At 36.3% G+C, this 10,932-nt stretch overlaps 2 protein-coding genes across 6 annotated transcripts; one reads left to right on the plus strand and one right to left on the minus strand.

Moving 5' to 3' along the window:
* The first annotated feature begins 1,513 nt into the window (after nucleotides 1-1,513).
* LOC125222018 (probable pectinesterase 67) lies at nucleotides 1,514-3,329 on the plus strand. Its single transcript, XM_048124400.1, has 5 exons — nucleotides 1,514-1,841; nucleotides 1,918-2,080; nucleotides 2,331-2,537; nucleotides 2,612-2,862; nucleotides 2,942-3,329. Exons 1-5 carry the CDS (start codon nucleotides 1,594-1,596, stop codon nucleotides 3,093-3,095), a joined length of 1,023 nt encoding a protein of 340 aa, XP_047980357.1. The 5' UTR covers nucleotides 1,514-1,593; the 3' UTR covers nucleotides 3,096-3,329.
* On the minus strand, nucleotides 3,286-8,894 carry LOC125222017 (serine/threonine-protein kinase BCK1/SLK1/SSP31-like). Of its 5 annotated transcripts, XR_007176454.1 has the most exons (15): nucleotides 8,727-8,876; nucleotides 8,097-8,523; nucleotides 7,419-7,839; nucleotides 6,685-7,342; nucleotides 6,110-6,150; nucleotides 5,759-5,827; nucleotides 5,311-5,411; nucleotides 5,020-5,098; nucleotides 4,591-4,689; nucleotides 4,442-4,510; nucleotides 4,305-4,354; nucleotides 4,147-4,228; nucleotides 3,974-4,068; nucleotides 3,512-3,806; nucleotides 3,286-3,433 (listed from the first exon to the last, which is right to left on the minus strand). XR_007176454.1 is itself a non-coding variant. In XM_048124396.1 (14 exons), exons 2-14 carry the CDS (start codon nucleotides 8,501-8,503, stop codon nucleotides 3,686-3,688), a joined length of 2,292 nt encoding a protein of 763 aa, XP_047980353.1. In that variant the 5' UTR covers nucleotides 8,504-8,523; nucleotides 8,727-8,876; the 3' UTR covers nucleotides 3,286-3,685. The 5 variants fall into 5 exon arrangements, 3 of the variants coding, with proteins under 3 accessions (XP_047980353.1, XP_047980355.1, XP_047980354.1); XM_048124396.1 differs by having other exon boundaries at nucleotides 3,286-3,806; XM_048124398.1 differs by having other exon boundaries at nucleotides 3,286-3,806; nucleotides 8,097-8,492; nucleotides 8,727-8,875.
* Nucleotides 8,895-10,932: the final 2,038 nt, after the last annotated feature.

Consider the following 10,932-nt stretch of genomic DNA (forward strand, 5'->3'; position numbering starts at 1 on the left):
ACTGGACAGTTGTTTCAGTGCTCCACTTCTCCCATATTATTAGTGATGAACTATAGACATGGTTAATAAACCAATTGTAAGTCAAGTAGAGGAAAGACCTTTTTCCGAGACAGATTACACTCCGACTACCTCTTGGATTGCTCAATTGTGCCCAAAGATAAAAATAACTTTCTCATAGCATATAAAAACTTCTCAACCCACTATGCACAAGTGAACTTGACTGAATTCCAAGAATTGAATAAAAATGATTTGTAGATATGTGTTTTTCTACACAACTAGGGCTGACAATTTTCAATCCGACACGATAATCCGACACGAATCCGCACGAAGTTAACCCGACACAAACACGCACGTTTAAGATATGAGTCCTTATAGGGTCGACCCAATAAGAATTCGAAAATTTTGGATTGGGTTGGGTCAGATGTGGGTCGGGTTGGGTTATCCGTTAAGGGAAAAAAATTATTTTGATTATTTTTATTAATCAAAATAATATATTAAATTTTAATTTTAATTATTTTATTAAATAAAAAATATTATAATTTTAATTTTATTAGTAAAAATATGATTAATACTATTATTAATTATTTTTTATGATAAAAAAATATTACTGCATACTTAAATTTTATTAAAAAATAATTATTTTAACTTTATTTGTTAGATTTAATTTTAATATACTTTAATTTTATTATTTGGATTTAAACATTATCTAAATTAATTATTTTAATTTTGTAAATATCTTATTTTATCGTGTAATATCAAGTTTTAATTATATAATATCATATGTCGGTCGTTATCGTATAACGTTTATATTGTGTAGTAACTTACTATCATTAAAAGATGGTCATTATGTTTTTGGATGACACGAAATCCGCACGAATCCGACATGACCGATATTTTTTTGGATAACACGAAATCCGCACAAATCCGACACGAATCTGTTTGGGTTGAACCCGATAAGAGCACGATGATTTGAGTTGGGTTGGGTTGGAACCCGATAAGATTGGGTCGATATTGAGTTGACCCGATAGCGACCGAATCCGCACTATTTGTCAGCCCTATACACAACTATGCCTTTTGTAGACACGATAGGAGTACATAAAATATCAAGAAATTAAATCATCATTAAGCCACTACTAAACTAATACTGATTACATCGAAATGGAAAGACAAACGGTCCCCACTATCTAACATTTCATCCCTAATCATATACGTTTCCAACAAATTTTTTTGGTGACTAGTTTAGACTCAAAAAATACTTTGATTAACGATAAATTGCGTTCTGTTAAATTTTTGTGAAAAATATTCTTAATATGTGTATATTTAAAGTCAAAATGTTTCTACATAAAATATTAACCAAAACGATAGGGCCATCCATATATCAAGGATTGTACAACCAATCAATCCTTGGTGTATATTCCACAAGACCTGATGTCAACACATGATATAGCAAAAGCTGGACTACAAAAACTCAGAAATTGATGGATAGCCTCCATTTTCTTGATGATTTCCCCCATATAATAGTTATTGATGAAATTTGATAGTCATTTTCGAGTTGTTTAGAGAGATGTGAAAAGGAAATAAAAGAAAAAGACAATGCATTTACCTCGGCTCTCTCTATTTATTATCGTCACATTGTTCATATTGTTGGATTTTGTTCATGGCTTCTCCAACAACAAAGTAATTGATTCACAAACCTTGACGGACGATATTAGATCCGATCGAACGATAACCGTCGATGCAGATGGAAATGGGGACTTCAAATCTGTGCAGGCTGCCATTGATCATATCCCAAACAGGAATTCTAAATGGATTATGATTCATGTTGCCAAGGGAGTCTATAGGTAATTTGATTGAAGAATTGAAGAATTGAAGAATATATATATGTGATGTTAAAATGGGGAGTGTTTTATTGTTTAGGGAAAAGGTTAAAATACCTCGTAGCAAGCCTTATATATTCATGAGAGGTGAAGGAAGCGGGAAGACATCAATTGTGTGGTCCCGAAGCTCAGCCGACGACTACGAGTCAGCCACGTTCAAAGTCGAAGCCAAAAATTTCATCGCATACGGTATCACCTTCAAGGTACGTTTGTATCGTCTATAAGGTCATGATCGAAGGTCATTTTCAGATAACAATTAGGTCGTTTTTAGATTAGTTCATTAGTTCAGTTCATAACACGAAGATCATTTTTAGATCGTTTTAGTTCATAAGAGGTCATGCCCCTCGTATAGACTAAAACAGTCTTAAAATTGCATCCTTCAAATTTTTGATCTAATGGTTAAAATTTGGGCTCTAGTTATGAAAATTCTAACAATCCTCTTCGACTGATCAGAACGCAGCTCCAACGGGCATCGATCGCACCAAACAGAACAAAGCAGTGGCGGTCGTGGTGGGCGCAGACAAGGCTGCATTCTACCATTGTTCATTCATCAGCAACCACAACACCCTCTTCGACGCAAGGGGCCGCCACTACTACGGCGCTTGCTACGTCCAGGGCTCTGTCGACGTCATCTTCGGACACGGCCAGTCCATGTTCCACGTAAGCATTGCCTTTTCAGCTCATTTCACATAAGAACCACCCCTGCCCTAAAACAGGGGAATTTTTTGTTGCAGGAATGCGAGGTTTTCGTGGTCCCGAACATGAGATCGGAGATTAGGGGTTCGATCACCGCTAGCCACAAGCAGAGAGGGAACGCGACGGGCGGATTCGCGTTGGTGAAGAGCAAAGTTTATGGTGTTGATAATAATGTGTATTTAGGAAGGGCTAAAGGGACACATTCCACTGTAGTTTATGCTGACACATATTTGTCAGACAGTGTTGTCTCTCATGGATGGACTGATTGGAGCTATCCACACAGTAAAGAGTAAGAAAGGCTTCTCTCTAATCTCAGATATGTGTGTGTGTGTTTGATGAAATTCTGACATTGCTGGATTTTAAAACAGAAACCTGCACCTTGCGGAGTACAACTGTCACGGACCGGGTGCTGCTACCCACAAACGGACCAATTGGTCGAAGCAGCTGAGCTATGAAGACGCTCTGCGCTTCATGACCGTCGATTTCATCAACGGGAAGGATTGGCTTCCTGCGTGGCTGTGAAACCGAGCAAACAAAACGTTGTCAGATCGAGTAACTAAAACACGATCATCATCCGTTAGTGAATACAACAAGGATATGGCGCTGCTCTAATTAGCTAAGCAGTTAGTATGTACATTTCATTCAGTTATTTTGTACTATTTTCAGATTGTTCACTTATTAGTAGTATATTTGTATATAGTATATTACCATAGGCATAAATTTCATATATTAATATCAATATATTTCCATTCCATACATCCAAAATCCCACCATGCTAATTTCACTATTTTACACCTCACTCTTCACCACAATTTCAATATTTCCAACCTTGAATGAGATTCGTGCCCTCAGATTGCAGCCTGTTTCAGATAAAAAAGGCGAACATGAAATCATGTAACATACAAAATCATCACCAATATGTCTAAGTCGAGACAGACCGCGAAATAAAGGACAAGAGACAGCGACGATATGGTAGGTAGGTAGCTGCCTTGGATATGTTGTAATCCGACATCACAAGCAAATGCAGCGTGGCCACTGGCTGTGGTATCATCGTCTGCTTGGGATCGTACAAGCAAAAGTTATGTGTAGACTCACTTGGACTGCATCTACATTTATTTCTGGGCGGCATCTCTGGCACCAGCACGCTCGGCTTGATGTTGGATTGCACATCGTTTCTGCATCTCTTTTAGCTTGTCGACTAGTTCTTGGAATGAAGGGCGCGAATGCGGTTCACTGTAAATTAGAACACATTGAAATATCAATTTCAATTTCAGTTATTGCATCATCAATACTAACATAATACCAACAATTCTTCTTCAGTTTTAAACTCATTTTATTATACATGTAGTTCAATAGTATTCGGAAAAACCGTATGCATTTAGAGTTGAACGAAGCCACACCTGTCCCAGCAGCTCTGTATAATAGAAGCCCATTCTCCATCGACGTTGTCTGGTATATCCAAGTGTTGGTTCATGAAGCCAACAGCTCCAATAACCTGTATTTTCATGCCTATGCTTTAACAGAAAAATATCTAATACAATAATTGTATTTCTTACGAATTGAATGCCCATACCTGCATCGAATTGAGGTTCTCCCATGGAATCTTTTGAGTTATGAGTTCCCAGAGTATCACACCGAAGCTATATATGTCAGACCTGGCATCTCAAATAGAAGTAGAATACGTTAGGGTCTAATTTAAAACATATATAGACTGCATTGACTCAGCCATACTTTTCGTCTGCAGGTTCGTTACGAAGAACTTCAGGAGCCATCCACTGAGGCTGCATTATGAAAGAAGTGTGAAAATTGTGGACTAAAGAGAAAGGTTTGATAACGGGGGCAAAATATTGTGTGTGTTAGTAACATACCGTTCCTTTTCCTGTCTTTGTCAACAAGTAAGTCTCATTTTTTAGACGTGAGAGACCAAAGTCACCAACCTGTCATATTCGGTTGGAGTCATTTTAATTACTACAAAACACGGTAACTGGAATCCACACATATATTACTAAAATCAGACCTTAACAGTCCAGTTCCTATCCACAAGAAGATTTGAAGATTTCAAGTCACGGTGGACGATAGGAGGATTGTGATGATGAAGATAATTCATACCTCGTGCCTGTAAAATACACACATTTTTCAAAAAATAGCAGAAATGATTGTGTTGAAGTTGTCCATCGAGATAATACATACTACCAGATTATCAGAATTTAAATGACACTCCCTACATCACAAGTTACTTGAGTCTAAAAAACAAAATACTCCTACAACTTTACTCTAATCTCACTTACTTTTTTCTCTTTCCTACTTTACTCTCTCTTCTCCCTCCTACTTAATTTTCTATCCTATTACTATATTTTTTCTCCATTTAACCCATCAACCAGAACTTTCTTAATTCCTGTATTAAAAAGAATCGCCTCCACTAACATGGGCCGGAGGGAGTACTTACTATATCCAAAGCCATGTGAATGCGCCTTCTCCATTCTAATTTTGCTGCACTCTTCTGCAAGAGCCGGAACAGACTGCCACTGCACAAAATGTAAAAAAGGAATTAGCATACATGTTGCCTTTCTTAATAGCAAATGGGATAACACAAAGTAAAGACGCCCTGGGCAATACGATTAAATGTTTGGAAAGAGGGTGCCATAATAAGCTCATATCAGATTGCCTTTAGTAACTACTGACTAAAATACAAATTTAGAATGAAAATTAGGTAAAGCACAGCACAAATAGAATATACCGTGGAAGAAACTCTGTTACAATTCCAAGGCATTCTGGAGACATAACTGCACCCATGAATAGGAGGATATTTGGATGCCGAAGTCTTTTCATAAGTGAGACCTTCAAAAACATAGAGTCGGTATTACGAACATGTTTGACGGATAGAAATATGTAATTACTCACGTCTCTTTTCTCTTTAATGGTTTTTTTGCTCAGTTGTCTACGGGGAACAAGAGATCAAATGGATCTTCAACATCTCTAGTACAGAGAGTCGAAAATTTAAAATAAGTTTCTACTGGATTGGCAACTTACATCTGAACATTTGTATTATCAATCACACTGTCCATACAAAAAAGAACATGAATAATATCGTTTCATGCTAAACAAGTATATTACCGAAATCCTAGCATTTATTTATTTTTTGCAGCAAGAATTATAGTAAATTTTTAAAACATGTAGATACAGACCTCCTGTCTGAAGGATGATATCACTTCATCAGAATATTCTAGCCTGGAGAACACCTTGACAGCAACATCCTGAGAACATAAAGATCATGCCATTACTTCAGGAGATCAAGAAGACAATTTTGAAGGTAAATCCAGAAGAAATATTAGGAAGTGTGTGTTTGATTATGTGTTCACTGCTAAATCTTTATCCATGACTTGTTATTTTGTGCTCGAGGTAGAGTAGAAGTAACAGGTACCACCACGAATCATACTACTCATAACATCTATTTGTATATTCTCTCTCTCTCTCTGGAGGAGTTGGGGAAAAAGGGATTGATAGGAAATTTCTACAAGAAGAGCAAAAGAACATACTGATCCATACCACAGAGCATGATAAACAGTTCCGCAAGAACCTGCATTCAGTTTAATTAAAAAATGATGTGAGATGAAGGCATGAAGAATGATACTCCCTCCGTTCGCGAATAGGAGTCCCGTTTTTCTATTTTAGTCCGTCCGCGAATAAGAGTCCCGGTTCACTTTTTACCATAAATGGTAATAGGGTCCCACCTTCCACTAACTCATTCCACTCACATTTCATTTAAAATTAATATATACAAGTGGGACCCCTATTCCACTAACTTTTTTCCATCCACTTTTCATAACATTTCTTAAAACCCGTGCCGCCCATAAATGGGACTCCTAATGGCGGACGGAGGGAGTAACAAATTAGCGAACATAAACAGATTAAATTATATCTCGTTCAATAAGAAAACTAAGCATCGTAAGAACATCAAAATTGGCTACGAAGGAAGCCGGTCTGATGTGAAGTTTATGTTATCTCTTTATATACATGCAGATTATGCAGAGCATTCCTGACAGTATGATGATATAAATAAGCTATGCATATCACGTTCCAGAGTCGAGATCCCATATTTAAGATAACTAACCTTGTCCAACTTGTTCTCCTATAGTCAAGTCCTCCCACAATATTTCATAATCCAAAGAATCGGTATCCACATCACGTTTATTAACAGTACCGCTGCTTGTGCTACCACCACTACTACCACTGCTTGAGCTGTTAACATTAACAGAAGAGCACCAGGAAGCTGCCGCCGCGTTATTAGTCGTTCGATTGGTTTCAATACATGGACTTTCTTGCTTGAATGTGGACGATGCATTGTTTTGCTGCTCCCTTCCATTCTGCTGGCCATCCTGTTCCCATGGCCAAACAAAACGGGAAACCTTCGGATTCAGATCTGTGCTCTCACGTTCTTTTTCTTTCCATGGCAATGCCAAACCCTTCTTTTCCATCCACGCCTCCGCCTTTGAGGAAAGGATCTTAGAAATCGAAGGTTTTCTCTCATTCTCATCACCAGAATCTCTCGATTGTTTACTAGGAGAGTCTTCCGGACGAGAGAAAACTCCAAGTGGATCTCCTCTTGGAGTACTAGCACCACTGGAAGCTCCATCGTCCCGATGATCAAACATAGCTGCATCCGAGAAGCCTTGATCAGGATGATTACCTTCCCAGATGCCAGCATTGTAATCTGAGCAGCTCTCTGCAGGCCTCATTTTTGACTTAACCTTGTTGCTCACCTTAGTAGCCTATTAGATATATCAAAGGAGTTAACACATGCAATGAAAATAATATTCACACATAGCATAAAAGTGGAATACGAACCAAATTCGAAATCTTGGAGGCAATTGCTACTTGCAGAGGCTGCTGAGAATCATGACTGAGTTTCCCAAAAGTGATGCCTCTCGGCCTGCTAAAATTCGAAGGATTGTCCCAGCAGCCCCTTTGAGCAGCCAACATCACAGCCTTTGCTTGTTCATATGGTCTAGTTTCATTCGAGACACATATAACTCCAACAAAGAGACCGGTATCATCATACATAGGGGTATTAGTTGCAACTATCGAAAACCTTATTCCTGACTTGGTCTTTACCGGAAACAGCCCGGTCCAGTTTTCACCCATCGCCCCACGACGCAAAATCTCATTAGCCGCCCCATGGTCTTGAGGATCTGTTATTATCTCGAGAGCATCACTCCCAATAGCTTCTTCACTAGAATATCCATAAAGTTCTTCAGCCCTTTTATTCCTGCACCAAATCAAAGACAATTGAGTATGCATCAAAATAAGCACAACTTCTCTTCAACTTTGACAGGCGAATTCCATCTACTTGTAAACTCAAATCCAAACTTTCTCAAATTATGAAATTCTAGTGCAACGACTTTTTACAATCGAAATTCAAACACAAGCACATGCCAATCATTTGTAAATTATTTCACATTTCTCAATTTATCAAAATACTTATGTATGCATGACAATTTTAGCACAATTCCAACATAAACTAACCAGTAAATCAGAAGATTATTTGGATCCATTATATGGATAGACTGCCCCATTGACTGCAATATGTTCAAATACTGCTTATCCGTAAAATTAACAGCCGAAGGGGGCGGTGGCCCCCAGTGACGGCTGCTCTCTCTATGCAGTGGAGATGAATGCCGAAACGACGCCCTGGTTACTACTCCATCCTCGACTCTCCGCCGTGGCACTCTCTGTGGCGAAATTGAGTGCGGCCTCTGCCTCTGACGGTGATCAGAGGCCACAATTTGAGCCGCCGCCGCCGGTGAAGCCATGAGCTGCGACATCTCCTGCTGCAAGCGCACCTGTCCCACTTCCAATTCCTGAATCTTCTTCAGCAGCTCCTCCGTCGCCGCCGCGGAAGCTGCTGATTCAGCTGCGTTGCTGCTCTTCATAGCAGCAAATTCTCAGAAACCTAATTCAAAACCTCCACAAAACCTTAGCAAAGCGGAATTCATCCGCAGCGGCGAAAATCGCACAAAACTATTCGCAATAGCGTCAATAATGGAAATTTCATTGCGATTTATCCCCTTTTAAATGTACGGACTACGTGCCCATGCGAATTAACATCAATTTAACGCAATGCACAATTTGAATTAAGCAGAGATGAATTGTAACCTTTAGAGGATTAAAGCATCAATCTGTTCTCCTTCTTTGCTTGATTAGCTCAATTGCTTTGAGCTCGAAGTTGTGACGGTTCTCGAGTTAGTTGTCGTAATGTGAAGAATCGACCGCCAATGAGATGTCCCACTCTCGTATCAGGAGCGTGCGAACACGGTACGTAACCGCCATTCTTGTCTTCAGAGATTTCAACCAAGATGTATTGGCGTGAGAGCCACCAACGGGTATTAGCGAGCGGGGTTAATTTCTTTTGCCTCCCTTTTCTTTTGGAGATGTAGACAAATGGTTAATTGCTTTAAAAATTTATCATAATTTTCTAAGTATATTCTTTTTAAAATTTTAAATAGTCAAATCAAAAATTGATTTCGTGATATAAAATTTACTTACATTAACACACATATGGGATATTCCACAAGATTTTAGAAGATTTTATTTTGCGTGTCTAGCGCATAAAAAATATATATTTTCATCCATTTTAAGGAAGATGATCGCTTTCTTAGACGATGCAAAATTTTATGCAAATTAACTGTGTGTTAAGTGGAAAGAATCAAGTAAAAGAGAGAAAATAAAGTAAAGATAAAAATGTTTTTATTTTAACTGATGAGTCATTTTGGTAATGACAAGAACTAGAAAACTTAGTGGACCATGTCCGGTAGAATGAAAGGAGTAATGTTTATATTAATGCGAGATTGAATTTTTTAATAAATAAATTTATAAAATCATGGGAGTAGTATATTTACGTAAACAAACTCGTATGATTAGACTGAAAATAAAATCATTTCATACTTCATCCTTGTAAACTTATTAAAAGACACGCATGGAATATTGTGTATTGCCTATGTTCTATTAGTCTTGAGACATTTTATTGTGAATGAATGTTATTTTAATAAGTTAGATAGAATAGAAAATAATAGAAAAAATTAAAATATTAGATTTTGCTAAAATTGATCAGCTGCAGTAATTCCATTTCAAAAACAAACATGACTAAATATTATAATGGGACGATGGAGTATTGGACTACGTATATGAGCAAATGGCGATTTTTCTACAAGAATATACTCTAAATATTCTCTGTTTTCATAAACCATGACATCATAATAAATTGAGGAAAGTATGATTGAAAAAGAAAGGAGGTCTTTGTCACCATTAAATGTTTTCTACAAATAAAAGATAAAATTTTCATACGTATTACTAAAACTTTAAAACATCTGTTTATTTATTTTCTAATTTCATTAGGGATAATGTGGCGGAATAAAATAATTATTGAAAGACTATTGCAAAGAGGTATGATAGCATATACTACCATCTAAATATTACCCCCTTCATCCGCCGTAATAGTCCTATTTTATTATTTTCATCCGTCTACCAATAAATATTTCATTTATATTTCACTAGTTTTAATAAAGACCTCACATTACATCAATTAATTTTAACATAATATTGCTTAATATATAAAAGTAAGATTAGTGTTCTATTATTTATTTATTTATTTTTATTATATTTCTTAAAATATATGTCCAATTAAAATTAATTTATTATTAGTGAACGGAGCAAGGATGAAGTAATAGAGAATGAAATAAGGAGAGAGAAAAGATAAATATAAATTGTACGTGTATATATTATCTATAATTTTTAGATTTTGAATTTAATTAAAAATTTATTTCGTTATTAATTGTTTTAGGAAAGAGCTTCATTTGAATTAATTATAAAATATTTAGTATAAAAATATACTCTATTCTTTAATATGCAAATATTTAAGTTAAAATTTCAATATTTTTTAAATTGTTGCAAAATGATGAATATATAATTTATTTTAAATCAGTTAATATTTATAAAATAATTTTCAATATAAACTGAATTAAAAGCTCGATTATGTATGTACAGTTATATACATTTATCGCTGTCCATAAAGAAAAGATAAAATTTGTGATAATAAAAAGAGAAATATATTTCAGACATATGATACAGCAAGAAATAGGAGGATATTCGTATGGCGTAAATTTAATGCCGTAATTGCTAAGTTTGCATAACCTTTTTTTTGCTAGTCTTATCCGTCTCAACATTACAATGAATTGGGCCCCTACTTCTTTGTCTATAGTCTGTGTGGCGTGTGTGAGAGATAGAAAATAATATATACCTATTCAAAATAGCCAATTTTTTAAATGACAGTGGATTTTAATTGAAATTATTGAATGTATTATAA

Source organism: Salvia hispanica, chromosome 4, assembly GCF_023119035.1.
Source record: "Salvia hispanica cultivar TCC Black 2014 chromosome 4, UniMelb_Shisp_WGS_1.0, whole genome shotgun sequence".
NCBI lineage: Eukaryota > Viridiplantae > Streptophyta > Magnoliopsida > Lamiales > Lamiaceae > Salvia > Salvia hispanica.